The sequence below is a fragment of the Carcharodon carcharias genome, chromosome 3 (assembly GCF_017639515.1).
Source record: "Carcharodon carcharias isolate sCarCar2 chromosome 3, sCarCar2.pri, whole genome shotgun sequence".
NCBI classification, from domain to species: Eukaryota; Metazoa; Chordata; class Chondrichthyes; order Lamniformes; family Lamnidae; genus Carcharodon; species Carcharodon carcharias.
Genome location: NC_054469.1, coordinates 151,698,337 through 151,714,630, shown reverse-complemented (window position 1 = coordinate 151,714,630; position 16,294 = coordinate 151,698,337). Strand labels below are relative to the sequence as shown.

Genomic DNA, 16,294 nt, shown 5'->3' with positions numbered 1-16,294 from the left:
GTGCAGAAGTGAAATCCTGTAAAAGTTGGCTTTACTTTTGCAAACCTGTTTTAAAAAAATGAAATTACCTTAGGTAAGGTAAACCACCTGGTCACAAATATAGGGCAGAATTTTTCAGTTGGCGTGCAGGGGTGGGCCCAACACACCAATGTGTAAAATGGCACGAGATGGCGTTGGGCATGCGCCCGACATCATCGCGCTGAGTTGCGATATTTCATGCGGTGGGGGTGCAGCCGACTCCGCATGCAGTCACATGAGGGGATGTGTTTAAATACATTTTTAATCCTTTTATTTTATTTTTGGGAACATCAATTCAATCTCCCTGAGGCACAGAGCTGCCTCAAGGAGACTGAAGTGCTCTTTGGCATGCATGTGCAAAAGAATGGTGGTCCTAACTCTCCCTCCTCCTCCCACCCACACAGATAGCGCTTAGCGCTATTGGTTGCATCTTACGCAGGGCAGGCCTTAATTGGCCCATCCGCGTAAAGTGGTGGTGTGGATTGGATTGCGGGTAGCAATTGGCTCCCTGACCGCCCTGCCTGCTCCCGCCAAGCCTGCCCGCCGCCTGAAAAATTCAGGCCATAGTGCTACACTTAATTTTGTGCTACCCCTAATTATAACAATATTATAACCTAATTACCATATTTTCATTTTAAAATGCATTACCACATGGCAATTAGGGGGCCAAAGCCACTTCTTATGGGACAATACTAATCTAATTTTCTGGGGTATTCTTGCATATTAAATACATGTTATGCATAATATATTTTGTGGCAAGGTTTACAAACTCATTTTTAGACACCAAACAGGTGCATAGATCAGAATTAGGTTTACATAATAGTACTGATTCTGTGACTTACACTCTTTTCCAACAAAGCTCCATAAAGACTGAAGCACCTCACAAAATTATTCTATAAATCGTAGAAATATTGGAATTCTTCAGATATGAGGAACAATGATGTAAGCATGGAAGAACTTTAGAAGTTATAATTAAACAATCACTCTTCACAAAATATCACAGTTTATAAACTTTTTGTTTATTCATTCTCAGGATATGGGCCTCTCTGGCAAGATCAGCATTTATTTCCCACCTTTAGTTGCCTTTAGAAAGTGGGCTTTGTTCTTGAACTGCTGCAGCCTATGTTGAGGTGGTCCCACAATGCTGTTAGATAGAGATTTCCAGGATTTTGACCCAGTGACGCTGACTCGGAGAGGAACTTTCATTTGTCTAGATATTTTGAGCAGTTTATTTTGTGAAATAAATTGATGCTTTGAAATGTGCATCCCTCAAGAAGGTGTTCTTGCCTCAGACTGCAACAATTTGCTTACAGAAATCAATGTCGTCATTATTTGAACAATGGCTTTATCAAGTGTATTTCATATGCTCAGTAACGTGTTGATATATACATCATATTGGTCTACATTATATATGGTTGATCTATTAATCAAAAGAACAATTAATGCTTATAATTGCTAGATGTCTGACAATTAGTCTCCCTATAGCAGGCAAAAATATGGTTGCTATTACAGGTTCACCATTGTCCATGCTTTATAGACTTTTATAATGAGGTGCCTAATCCTTGGTATTCCTGCAAGGATATTCATCCGCTTTCTACAGGCCATTGCATCTCTCTTGGCTTTACAAATTTTGAGCATTTCTTTAAAGGCAGTCTTTGCCCAGTTGTTTCAACATCCACTTGGTTTAGGTAATGAATGTATTTAATGAATCCTTTTGGTGAAATGTGAATGTCTTGCTCCCCGAAATTTGTCTTGTGCAATGGTGTGGTTCGGTTTGCCACCCTCTTTCTACTGCTGTCAGTATAAATTTAACAAAAATGAAGTGACTGGTTTCTGGTTGTTTAGCTGGTGTATTTTCATTATTACATATTATGTTCCATTGTATGGTTTAACTTACCTCTGCTGGAAACCAGAAAAATACAAATGGGCTTAATTATGTATCATAACCAGCTGGTTACTGCCCAATGGGCTTAATGCTCCATAAAGGAATTTATGCAAACTGACTCCTTTCCACATTTAAGAAAGGATTCCTGACCTACTCGTTTTTTTGTAACTAAGGAAACTATTCAGAAATTAAACAAAAATCCTTGTCACTTGGACATGCGAGCTGCTTTAACAGCAAAACATAAAATAATAAAACATCTGCCAGGATCGACAAAACCTACCATCAGTTTAGTATTCATAGCACAAAGCAGAGGTAAAAGTACAGTTTGGTGACTGATTTGATATTGAATTCATTCACTTATTTGATATTGGATTTCCCTATAAAAGCATTACCTTCAGGAAAAATCATATTATCCAACCTTCCATCATTTGTTCCTAGCATGAAACAACAACATATATCTTATTGGAAGAGGTTATTGTGTTGCTTGTACGTCACAGTGAAAATGATGTTCTTTTTATTCATTTGCAGGATGTGGGCGTCGCTGGCTAGGCCAGCGTTTATTGCCCATTCCTGATTGCCCTGAGAAGGTAGTGGTGAGCCGCCTTCTTGAACTGCTGCAGTATTCCTGGTTCTCCCCATTATGGCCAAAAGAAATGCTTGCCAAACACTAATTTATGAAGATAGCTTCCTTTTAAATAACTTAAAAATCTTAGTATAAACAATTAATTCCAGGCAACTCCAAATAAATGGGCTTGTATACACCTTTTAAATTAATAGAACTATAGACATTTCTATGTACCTACAAAACATGATCAATTTAATATGATAGTAACTGCGATTTAGAAGGTATGAGATAAATAACAATAGTTTAGTTGGTGTCAATATACAGTTTTTTAAGAACTCATTATTTAACAATTGTTACCATTCCTTTTCTTTAGACTGGAATGGCTTTAACCTATGATCCGACCGCTGCTATGCAGAACGGGTGAGTATTTTCTGAGATGTGTGCTAGCTTCTTATAAATTATTGGTGTTTAGAAGCACCTCAGATTACCACCACCTTCCATAAATGCCATTCCAAATGTAACACAGAGCCACATGCTGACATTAAAGCATTTATGTTGCAGACCTGTGCTTTAGTCAGAGTAGTAACATTTATAAACTGCATGGTAGTAATGCAATTCCACAATTCTTGCTGCCTCTTATAACAGTCTAGGAGTAATTACCATAACACATTTTAACTGCAGAACAGTAGTAATATATTCTGCATCTCTGCTTTTACAGTTGGCCACTACTCTAGAATGTTTTTGTATAATAAAATTAATACAAATTCTATACATAAAATATGTATTTATATAAAAACATATTTGAACAGGCTTAACTGAACTATTTTAGGGTGGGCTGCCAAGAATGAGGAAAATCCATTTTAAGTCTGGTATTTTTCTACTGTGGGTAATAGATGGGCAGCAGGTTTTGGCAAGGAAACTAGTGACAATAGAAACATCAAAGTGCAACTATACCCAGAGCACACTTGTGTACATGGGAACATGTTTATCTACATACATATAGCAGAGAGGACAATAGTGTCCTCTAAGACACCTGTTGGCAAACAACTTCACAGTCAAACATTGTCTAATGGATATTTTTAAGTTTGAGCAGTCAGGATTGCTCAACGTTTGATCTGTATAATTTCACAATGAACCATTGTAAATGTGTTCCTCATGGACCTGGCTGTTCAGAAACACAGTACATTGTAGCAATTGGAAAGGGAATGATGCCAGCTGTGGTTTTTGTCTGGAATTTTTTTTTTCTTATACTAATATTGTGCTTACTTCCTACAGTTTTTATTCTTCACCATACAGTATTGCAACAAATCGTATGATTGCACAGACATCTATCACACCTTTCATTGCTGCTTCTCCTGTATCAACATATCAGGTAGGGGTGAATGTTCCACTGCTCTTTATTTTTTCTCATTATTCTGTTAGTCATTAACCAAACACTGACTACATCCAATTTTTATATATTTTTTTGTTTCTGGAAGGTGATTTAATGCATGCAAACTGATTACTTTTTGACTACTTGGAGTGATTTGGAAGGAGGTCTACAAGGAGAAGTTGGTTATGCTGGAGCTGAGGTCCAAAACATTCTTCTTTCATATTTATTGTCATCTTGTCATTCATAAGCTTTATTTGACTCCCCTATGGTGCTTTATTCAGTGTGAGGGCCATTCTACAGATTCCCTTGGGGGATGGAACTTCAAGTTCCATCTCTCATGTTTCGAATCCCTATAGGTTCCCTTGTCTGATCTTGGGTAAGCACCCCCAAGTTATTGGTCTTCATTGGTGAACTACAGCTTCTACAACTCAGCAAGCAGCTATTTTGTCACCACTCTATCCCTCCACCTTTCTGGTTGGTGTTGATGCCTATTCACTTTGATAGTTTTCACATTATACAGCTCACCATGATCGGATAATTCCACAGTAATTTGAAAGTTTGAGAGTTTCTCGTTGAGTCCTTTTCCAAAGTTTGCAGAAACTTGAAATTCTCAGTACAATAGAAAGATCAAAAACATTTTAAAATTAGGGGACCTTACTGCATTACTGCTGGGTAGTGTTTCTGTCTTTATGGTATCAATGTTCTAGCTCCTTTTAATTATTGCTATTATAGAAGAGGGGCAGGATTTTCAGTTTGGGGTTGGGATCCTGATGTCAGGGTCAAATAGAGTTCCGACCCCCCACAGTGTCATGAGCAGTTACCCAACAGCGATTCTTGCAAGATAGGCCAGTTGGTGGGCACGCTCGCAGCCCAATTAAAGATAGCAGGCAGGCACTTGATGCTGGCTGGTTAAAAGGAGGCCCTCCAGTACTGAAAGAGAGGAAAAGACAGCAGGTGCCGCCATCTAGGGACCATCCTCTCAATACATTTAAAATATTTGAAATTAAAAATGGCCCCAACCTCCAGATCACCATCCCCAACCTCCCTCACCGGCCTCCTTCACACAAATTGGGTGACCTGTGGTTGCAGCTGTGGCTGGGTAAGTATGGATGCTGCAGGGATGGAGGGGGTCTCAAAGTGATCTTGGCGCCCTGGCTCCCCAGTCTGCTGCTGGGAGGCCTCCTCCAGGCATGTGCCTTGCTCCTGATGCAATGGGGGAGTCTGAAAGCTGACTGGAAAACTTCAATCGGCACCTGATCAATGGCTTTAACTGGCCATTTAATTGGGTTAACAAACTACCCATTGCATCCAATCTGACCTTCAGGAACATGGCCGGTAGATGGTACTGTGACCTACCTCCATTCCCACATGTTGGCATATACATTCTGCTGCAGATCTGAATGATCTGTTGCAGCACAAGACTTGCAAACATCTTACATGCAATCTACCCTCACACCAAACTGCAGTATGAATGGCTCATTGAAGCATTAGTTTTTAGTCGCACAGCCCTTTTATAAAGGTGATCATCAAGTTCTGTAGATTTCGCTGTTGGGTTAAATTCTAATTTTGACAGCACCTGACAGTATGAATTGTGCAACTGCCCCTCCATCACATATACATTATTTAGCCAATATACATTATAAGTGGCGTGGAGGAGGGGAAGAGATAAAGCTTTATTTATGTGCATAAATTACCTTTACATCATGAAATACAATTTTATCTCAAAACAAATGCAGCAATAATTTATTCATTTTGATAGTACATCCACCCTGAAACACACTCAAATCACAGACAAAATATAGTTTATTCCTGGAGCCTGAAGCTGTGGGAAGGTTCAAGTAAAGCCTCTAGAATCTAAGGAGTAACATTTGGGGGGCAGGGTGTGGGGGTGGTGGGGTGCCTTTCATGACAGATTTTGTTAATGTGTGAAACCTTCTAAACTGGAATCAGTAATAGTATAAACTCAGGTGTTATCATCATCACTGATCAACTTACCTTAACATTTAAGAATTTCTCTCTTAATGGGATCAGAAAATTATTAAGTTGATTTCAGAATAGATTGTAACCAAACTGAATTCTTAATGACTGGACCACGTCATACAATGTGCAAATGATCAGGCACAAGCTTCAGAACCTAGGGCCTGCTCTCCAATTCTAAAATTCCCATTTTAACACAGGATAGCCAGGGTGCAAATTTCACCCAAACAGTTTGCTGCATAATTGGAAATTCACCCTGATTTGGCACAGCACCTGAGATATTGGGATTAAATGTTGAAGCAAACAGAAAGGAAAATGTTACCAATTCTTCATGATAATCACCTGCAGTTTATGCAAAGGTTTTTGATCTTAGTACAACCATGGCAGAACTTAGGTGAGGACCGTGGAGAAATGGCATAAACAGCAGATGGCTGAATTAGACAGATTTTTGATCGATAAGGGAGTTGAGGGTTATGGTGGATGGGCAGGAAAGTGGAGTTAAGGCGGCAATCTGATCAGCCATGATCTTACTGAATGGTGGAGCAGGCTCTAGCCTTCTGCGGCTCCTATTTCTTATGTTCTTATGCCATTTCTGCTGGGTTTCTGCAATAGCTAGAGTGAGAGCAAGAATCTTGCACAAATTCATGCTCAGTATTTCTGTTTAGCCTTATCATTGCACAATGAATGACACTGTTTATGTCTCTGCACTGTCAGTATGTAAATGTCAATTTTTCTGTTATATTAATCTGAGAACCTAATAAACATTTAAGTCAGCATGGAAAATTAACTTGGTCAGTTCATTCTACTTGCATAATAAGGTATACTATTGCAGTGATGAAGGTGGGCAAAGATTGATACAGTTTGCTTGTAGCCAAGCTACACACATAACACAGTACATGAATGGAACAATTTGAAAATTGCTGTAAGTGATTTTGTTGTATGAATACTCAATCTTGTATCAAGTTAACTGTGAAAATAGGAGACAGGCATTTCAGATGAGCACAGTAAGCATTCGTACAGTGATCCAACCATTTATGTAAAATGAAAAGATATTTGGGCTTGCTGTTATAATACAAAGTTGCCTTCAATAATTGCTTTTGCTTTTCCCCTATGAATGCAATATTATTTGACATGCATGGGCTCCTGTTCAAAAAATAACAAATTGGCTGAGATCTGGCAAAAGGAGGATAGAAGTGGCTCACCTGGGAACAACACTGCATTCAGGATAGAGATGTTACTATATAAGCAGCTATAATGCAATTGTATCTGGTCACTTGAACCAGACAAGAACAGACCATAAATTCATGAGATAATTACCAGTGATTTCAATCATCCATCCAAAAATTAAATCCATCCTAATTTAACCCCATTAGTGCATCCAGTTGGTTCATAAATGATTCTGGGGTTTCTGCCTCCACTTTTCAATCTGGAAGTCCATTTCATGTAATGATCATTCTTTATCAATCCTAAATTGACCCATGACTAGTTTGAACTTTTGACTCCTTGTCCTCCTCTTTCAATTCAATTTAAACTAATTTTCCAGGTTTCCTTTTTCTTTACCATGGCCCAGAACTTCTGATCTTTGGATGGTCGTACCCTGGAGGTAGCCCCCGCATCCCCCCCGCCCCGACCCCAAGATTCTTTGAGGGACCCCTTGGAAGTCCCCATGGGAATTGCCCAGGGAGTTTGGACTTCCAATGGGAAATTTCTTGTATCTGGAACCCTCTGCGGTAAAGTTGGAGACTTTGGATGGTTCCAATTTACTTAACACGATAGTTACCTAGGAAAAGTTAGAAGGATTAAAACCAGTACTAACTCCTGTATAACTATACCACTGACTCCCCAGTGACTACATCCTGCCCCCCCGACTAGCCCCCCTGACATGACTAAGTCCTTGATCCTCCAACCAGCCCCCCTGACTACCCCTCGACTATCCCCGACCCTCCCAAAATAATCCCCAACCCAATTACCCCCTACCCGAATACCCACTGACCACTGTCTACCCTGGTCCCCCTCTCAACTACCCTCCTGACCCCCCAACTAATTATCGATCTAACGACTGCCCTGAGCATCTGACTTCTCCCAATCCGACCAGCCCCTGATGCCCCCAAACTACACTCTGACCCGACTAACCCCTGACTACACCACAACCTTCCAAGCAGACCCTGACTGCCCCCTCCCTATCCCATCTTACCTTACACACTTCTCTCCATTGCTTCTAAAGTGACTTTGGGACATTTAAAACTTAACGTAAAATGGCAGCTGGTACTATAAAAAGAGGGCAATTCTTGATTTTCCCGACGCTCCTGCACTACAGAGGAGGACTCTGCAATCCACAATTCTGAGAAGGCCCGGTTTGGAAGCCTGAGGAGTTCCAGTGCAAAGTAAGTAAATTGGAGCAGAGTGATCCAATAGTGATAGCCACTTCTCGGAAGTTTCAGCTCCATTTATTGTTTTACGTACATGGCTAACATAATCTCTCAGATGCCTCCTTTTGAGGCTGGAATGTACTTTTCTCCAATCATGCCTTACAACTCAGACATTTGATCCTAATAGTCTGATTTCTAGTGCTTCTCCACCCTGAACCCTGACCGCCCCCTGCCACTCTCAAAGATCTCTCTTGGATCTGGGTGACCTGAACTATACTGAGTCAATGTGAATCAACTCGAGCTGAATTATTAAAAGTTTGCCACTGTTGTACATACCTTTTGTGCCTTTGATTTACTTTCTGGTGCTTCACAGGCTTAAAAGATCGGTTCCCTGCTCTTTCAGCATCACTGGTGAGCTGTTGTTACCCCATCACGTGTTAAAGTATCTCAAGTATGTTCAGTCAGACCAACTGATTGCTGATCTGGTGCTGACTTAAATATTGTATTCTCTAGCTGATCCAATGTCTTTTCATCTTTGGGTCCTGGACTCAAGTGCAATCCAAGACTCATTGAATAAATGTCTCCTTTCTCTTGATTCTTTGTGAAATAAACTTAGACAAGTTCAATCCCATTTCTAGATTCAGAAGGGAACATAAAACTGCTCAACAATTAGCACTACTGAACTAAAATACTAGGACACAGGCTATTTTAAATCTTTCATTGTGCAATGGGCCAAGTATAATTAATAATCTTGTAGTAAAAGAGCTTCTTGAAAAGAGTGATTATAATATGATAGAATCTTTTACAGAGTTTGAGAATTATTTAATTCAGTTCAAATCTAGGGTCTTCAGTCTGACTAAAGCAAACTACATAGGGTGGAATTTTATGGCCTCTCCCACTGGTGAATTTTTCTTGCTGCAACAGGGCCGTAAAATTCGGCCCATAGGAATGAGGAGCGAGTTGGCTAAGATAACTTGAGAAATTAGATTAAAATATGGTGGTAGATAAGCCATGAAAAATATTTAAGGACATAATTCATAATCTGCAACGAGTATACATTCCCTTAAGAAAAAAAAGGCACCACAGGAAATGTGTCCAACAAGAGAAGTTAAGGATAGTATTAGATTAAAAGAAAATACTAATAATGTTGCCAAAAAGGAAATCTGGGAATTGGATTGATGTTAGAATTCAGCAAAGAATGGCAAAGAAATTGATAGAAAATAGAATGTGAGAGCAACTGGTAAGAGACATAAAAACAGATTGTGAAAGCTTTTATAGGTATGTAAAAAAGGGAGAGATTAGTGAAAGTAAGCATGGATCCCTTACAGACAGAGACTGGAGAAATGATAATAGAGATTAAGGAAATTGTAGAGATATTAAACAAATTCTTTGGCCTGTATTTTCATGGAATTGAGCCTAGTCAGAAGGTCTTTAAAAATTCTGGGATACCCGATTCCGGGATTCTGTACCCTATTCTCATATCTGACAATTTTCACCAGCATTGGCTAGGGTGCAGGTAGCCAGCCCAAATGTAGCACTCCCACCCTTGCCAGCTCCATTATGGGGTTGGGCATTTCAAACCACCCCACAATTTTGATGGGGTTGGTTCTGTTTGTTAGAAGACATGCTTCACAGATTCTCAGAGGAGTCATGAACTACAGGGGAACTTTAGTCCCAAGTCAGGAATCAGAGGGGAAAAAAACAACCATTCAGCATTCCTTTTGAAATATATTGCCCCCATTACTTTCTGAAAACCTGCCAATCACTCACAGCCTGGTATCGATGGCAGAAGCTTTCATGTACTTCACGTCTCTTATTCTTATATAAATAAACACACAGGCATTGAAAAACCAACATCGAAGAAAGATTAGGTTATTACAAGGTAATAAAGATGTCAATCGGAAAAAGTTGCCCTCTCAGCCATATCAACATTGCCTGGTGAGAGCTAAGCACATTGGCCATTCTTGGAGCTAAACCAAGCATTCTTAATGAAGTCATCTTGAAAAAAAAAATCTGGTCATCTGCTTTAACTGCTTCTGTTGATATATCCTGCCTCTGCCTCCCTATAACGCATAAATGGTGGGCAGGGGCCTCTTTAATGGAGACAGGTTTGTGGATTTGAGAACTTTGCCAACTCATGCTTCCCATCTCCTTCACAAAAATCCATCCCTTTGTAATTGCCTTCACGGTATAAGACAAAAAATAAACAAACTGGAAGTAGTGAACTAAGAGTCAAGTGAGAATGAGAAACTTGCAGAAATTAGTATTAATAAAGAATTAATTAGCCATAATTCACAAAGGACCATGGGCACCTCTCACCATTAGAAATGCACCCTGCAAGCGTGTGGCAAGGCGAGGAGACAGGTCTCCATGAACTAAGACAGTAGTGGAGAAATTAATGGGACTAAAAGCCAACAAATCTCCTGGACCTAATGGCTTACACCCAATGGTTTTAAAAGAGATGGCTACATTGATAGTGTTGCATTGGTTTTGATCTTCCAGAATTCCCTAGATTCTTAAATGGTCCCCATGGATTGGAATATAGCAAAAGTAACCCCGTTTTTCAAGAAAAGAGGGAAAGAAAATGCAGAGAACTACAAGCCAGTTAGTCTGACATCAGGAAAAGAAAAGATTTTAGAATTTATTATTAGAGATGTAATTACAGGGCACTTAGAATATCATAATAGAATTGAGCAGGTTCAACATGGATTTATGAAAAGAAATTCATGTTTAACAGTTTTTTATAGTTGTATCTAGCAGAATGGATAAGGGAAACCAGTGGATTAGTATATTTGGGTTTTCAAAAAGCATTCGATAAGATGCCACACAAAATTATTGCACAAACTCAAGGCTCATTGGATTGTGAGTAATATATTTGCATGGATTAAGGATTGGTTAATGGATAGGGAGTTTGAATAAACAGGTCATTTTCAGGTTAGCAGGCTATAACTAGCAGGGTATGCAAGGATGAGTGCTTGGGCTACAGCTATTTAGAATCTGTACCGATGACGGGACTGAGTGTAATGTATCCAAGTTTGCTGATGTTACAAAGCTAGATAGGAATGTAAGTTGTAAGAAGGATTCAAAGAAGCTGCAAAGGGACATAGACAGGTTAGGTGAGTGGGTGTGAAGGGTGCAGGCGGAATCTAACGTGAAGAAATGTGAAGTGTCCACCTTGAATGAAAAATAGACAAGCAGAATATTTTTAAATGGTGAGAGACTGGGAAATGTTGGCATTTAGGGGGTCCTAGGTGTCTTCGTACATAAATCACAGGAAGTTAATATGCACGTACAGCAAACAATTAGGAAAGCAAATGGTGTGCCAGCCTTTATTATAAATGGGGATTGATAAGAGTAAATAAGCCTTATTGCAGTTATAAAGGGCCTTGGTGAGACCATATGCTTGGTCAAAATCCTGGAACTGCCTTCCTAACAGCACTGTGGGTGTGCCTACACCACATGGACTGCAGCGGTTCAAGAAGGCAGCCCACCATCACCTTCTCAAGGGCACTAGGGATGGGCAATAAATGTTGGCCCAGGCAGTGAAGCCCACATCTGTGAATAAATTTTAAAAAGTCTTGATCTCCTTAACAAAGGAAGAATATATTTGCACAAAGGTTCTCTAGACTGATTCCTTGGATAGGAGCATTTTCCTATGAGGAGGGATTAAGTCGAACAGACCTATTCCTTGGAATCTAGAAGAATGAGATGTGATTTTATTGAAACATGTAAGACTCTTAAGGGACTTGACAGGGTAGATGCTGGGAAAATGTTCCCTTTCCTGGAGAACCAAGAACCCAGGGATCACCTGAGATGAGGAGAAATTTCTTCACTCAAAGGTTTGTGAATCTGGGATTCTCTACCTCAGAGCTGTGGATGCTCAGGCATTGAGTATATTTAAGACAAAGGCAATGGGAATCAAGGGACAAGGGGATAATATGGAAGGTGGACGAGGTAGAGATCAGCTGTGATCTTACTGAGAGGCAAAGCAGGCTTGAAGTGCTGAATTGCCTACTCCTGCTCCTTTTTCTTATGTTCTTACTAGCTTTCAGACAAAAGGATTGTTAAAGTAGAATATCTATGCTCATAAAGGACAGCAATGTGATTTCCACATTGTTGCACTTGGTAGACTTTCCCACGTGCATGTGGAGGTGTTTGTTGCTCTGTTTTTTCTTGATGTAATTCTACAGTATAAAGAAAGCAAAAGCACTAACTTGTTAACATGCCACTGATCCCAATTTATAAATGCATTTCCAATGTTCAACCAACTTAAGAGGTCTATTCTTTTGAGCAAGAGGTCCACGCAATCCTCTGTGTTAAATGAATGAATATTGATGCACTAGAGTCCTTGATCCAATAATTTCACTCTCAATTTACTTTGCTAATTAGGTTTATTTTCCACACAGGTCCAGAGTACATCATGGATGCCTCATCAACCATATGTTATGCAACCAGCCGTAAGTTATTCCAAACCTTTTCGTAATTTTAATAAGTTCTTTGAATTGCAGCAAGATGTCTTCAACTTGTATAAGATGCAGATAGCACAGATTGCCCAACAGGGGTCTGTTCCATGAATTCAATAACATTCATACCATAGATCTATATGTAGTTAGCTATACAATAACTATATTTTCTGCTTTTCCTCCCCGTTCACCAACAGCCCCCCTCCCTCAATTTCCTGTGTGAATACAGCCCCTTGCTAGCATATTTGAAGGTGTGGGTCACTTAAAATAAAGTATTTTGTCAACAAGCCACCTTGCCATCCACTCCCACCTGTCCCCCATATTAGGGGGGGTTGGTAGGCTGGTGGTGGTGCGGGTAAAATGTCAGGCAGACTGCCCACCCTTAGACCTATTGAGGTTCTTAAGTGGCCAATTAACAATTTCAGGCATGAAGCTTAACAATTTTATTGTTTATAAATCAAATTATTAAGGAGAATTAGGCAATATTCCACAGTTTTGTGCATTTATTGTCTGCCTACTGCTGTTGAAGGTTCGTGATTGTAAAAAGATGGATGGCAAAATGTGTAATGAGTATTCAGAACCAAAGGGTAATAGACATTTAATTGCACCTAGAAGCCTCCAAAATCAAGTGGCTGCTACAAAGAAGAATCACAAATAAATGAATATTTTTAACAGTTGGAACTGGTAGTATAATTTGACAGAACAGTTTATTTAAAGCTGAAATTCTCTCCTCAATGAGGATACTGCAATTCACTGTTACACACACACTGTGCTAATTGTTTCTTTTCCAATTTGAGTTTGAAATGTTAAATGGTTGAATTCAACAGAGCTGTTGAATAAAAGCAACCAAATGCTCTGTCTGCTCTTGCAGGCAGCAGTGCCTTTTTGCATCACTGGCTTCCTCCATCGTGACAGTCGACGGTCCAATAACCCTGCAGTGTTTTAGGTCGTGCAGCCAAATTCTATTTCTGCCCAGCAGAGTAAACTGGGCAATTTTGGAACACAAGCAGACTCATCAGAGAATGGATTCCATTTTAGGATTTCTTCACAGACAATGGGTGAGGGCAGGGGGAGGGTAGCCATGTGTCATGGGCACGACCCTTGACTTTCTCTGGAAAGAGGCACAAAGCGGGCAAAGCAGCAGTATCACTCACCTGTTTGTTCTTCCTGGCATGAAACCCAAGGGCTTTTGAGGCCCAGCCTCATTTAAAGTACCACTGACAAGTTCGAGGCACCCTGCTGCAGCATGCCACTTCTAGGAAATTAAACAGCTTCCACAAAAAACCTGGGGCCATGTGAGGAGAGAGGTGATCCTGGGCAAAAATCCCAGATGGGCCAGGAATGGTCCAGGATTCTTTCTGTGGTTCTACGATACAAAAAAATTGAGATTTTCTGGTTAGGCCGCTGAGCATCAAGTACAAATGAACAGGGAATTACAGGTGCACACTCCACCCATTTGTACTTGAAAATTGCATTCGACCCCTCCAATAGACATAGTATCATGAACAACATATTTAAGTAACCTTTCATCTGCTTCATGTGGCGGGCTTCTTGTCCATTTCAAGGTTCAGGAATTTCCTCAGTGAACCTCTCTGCCTATCTGCATCCTTTCTCTGAGATGTTCCTGAAAATCTACTTCTTTGCAAGCTTTTAATTGACATTCCTCGTATCTCCACGTGTGACTCAGTGATAAATTTGTTGGAACTCTGCAATATTATACAAGAAGAAAAATTATAGTTCTGTAGGAAACAATCAAAGAAATCTTTTAAAAAGTCAGAATCATTTTCTCCATTCTGTGCACATTGATACACCATTTATAGTGTAGTTTATTCAGCACCTGGTTAGGTAACTCTGTTTTGTAACCAACTTTTAACCTGTTTCATTTCCATGTCTGTTTGCTCTACTCTCTCTCAGTCAAGGGGGCTGCCAGTACCAATGTGCGATTGTAAGGAATGCAGCTATCAAGGATTTTTTTTTCAGTTTTGCTGAATTGAGCCAGTAAAAGGATTGCTTGTGAAAATAACCTTTAGAATGAAATATGCTAAATAAAGGTTGTCCACCGATTACAGAATCACATCAACAGAAGAAGTCCAGGGTCAGAAAATTAGAACTATTGGAGACAATTAAAATCATAAAACTTGTGTTTCATTAGTCTATTTTTCCTTTGCAGTTGCCCTCACCTGAACAATGCTAGCTCTGTTATTTTGGAAATAAAATCTTAAGCAGCTAGACCATGCTATTTTATACTTGTTACAACAGTAACCCCTATTTACTTCTTAAATTATGATTATTAAGGCTGCTGAGAGAATGGTCCTACTAGAAGAAAGCAGAAAAGATTATATCTGGCATTCCTCTAAAAAGCTACAATTAGATGGCATTTATGGCACAGGGGCTTCTTGGATTTTTAACGATGACAGTTTACGTTATCAGTAGGTTCCTGAAGTTAATCATGTTTGCTGATGGAAAGCTAATGAAAAGCAATACTAAAGTCTGAGCTCTTTGTTGTTAAAAATATCAGCATAGTAACATAAATTCTGCAATTTGAAAAGTTCTGAGAGAATGAGTGCTATGAAGGGATGGGTTACAGTATTTTAAAATGTAGTTGCTTGGTTTACACAAGGGACTTTGTAACATCTTCAATTTTCTCCTCTTGCCTCCAGAACACACCTTCTGGTTCCATGGGTACTGGCAACATCCACACAAATAGCTATTTTTATTGTGGAACCCTAGATACTGCACGTTAGAAGGAATTCAGTTACAGACAACATAATGTCCAAACCTAATCTGTTCCCAGATCCATACACTGCACTTTCCAACAGAGATGCAGGATAGTGATTAGGAGCTGCAAGCCAGATTGATTTTTTTTTTGCCTCAACTGCTGCCCCAGCTGAGATCCATTATGTAAAGTTGCCTTTGTAATTCAGAAAGGGGTTTGAATTCTATTGTTATTGGTAAAAAGCTGTAAAATTGCAGGATATGTCTTGCAACACATACAGTACATTGAAGTTGAACAAGGCTATAAAACACAGAGAACAAACACGGTGTTAAGTTCAGATCAAATATTGAAAGAGACTGTCTCCCTGTAAAACATGCTTTTCAAATATTTTTCTGTTACAGACAGAATGAGAGAGGACTGCTGAAATCCCTATTCCCTTTCCAACTGTTTGCAATCAGTAAGCTTTTGAGAGGAAGATGGGTGTGTGTTTTTAACCTCTGGGTGTGTGGACAATTTGATTACCTAGCAGTAAGCTTTTCATGGTTTGAATAAAGAAACATGATTGTTTATTTAAGCACTCACCCTGAAATATCATGTTACTGCACTCACTCACATGAGCACACACACAAACACACTTGAGGAAAGTACAGTTGAAGAGACCAGTGCACTTTTACAAGTTGTAAACAAAAGGAACAGTTCATAATTCACCTGATTGTCGTATTCTGAAAAACATACATGGCATGCTTGATGAGAAAACACCTTCACTCCTAGGGCAGAATTTTGCCCTTGGTTAGTGGGCGGGCAGCCAAACTCCACCCCCGAAATGGGGCTTGCCGCCATTTTGAGTGGGAGGGCCAATTAAGGCCCACCCAGTGGCCTGCCTGACGGGAAGCGCTAGGTTGGGGGGGTGGGGGGAGGAATTCCCCAAC

General features: G+C 39.9%; 1 protein-coding gene across 3 annotated transcripts in view; it reads left to right on the top strand.

Moving 5' to 3' along the window:
* The window catches only part of rbms3 (RNA binding motif, single stranded interacting protein), a 699,194-nt gene that overhangs the window by 591,903 nt on the left and 90,997 nt on the right, over positions 1-16,294 (top strand). For all 3 annotated transcript variants that reach the window (XM_041183426.1, XM_041183425.1, XM_041183427.1), the window contains exons 8-10: positions 2,842-2,888; positions 3,744-3,840; positions 12,593-12,643. In XM_041183426.1, the coding sequence (XP_041039360.1) occupies positions 2,842-2,888; positions 3,744-3,840; positions 12,593-12,643 (195 nt within the window). The remainder of the gene's footprint in view (positions 1-2,841; positions 2,889-3,743; positions 3,841-12,592; positions 12,644-16,294) is intronic.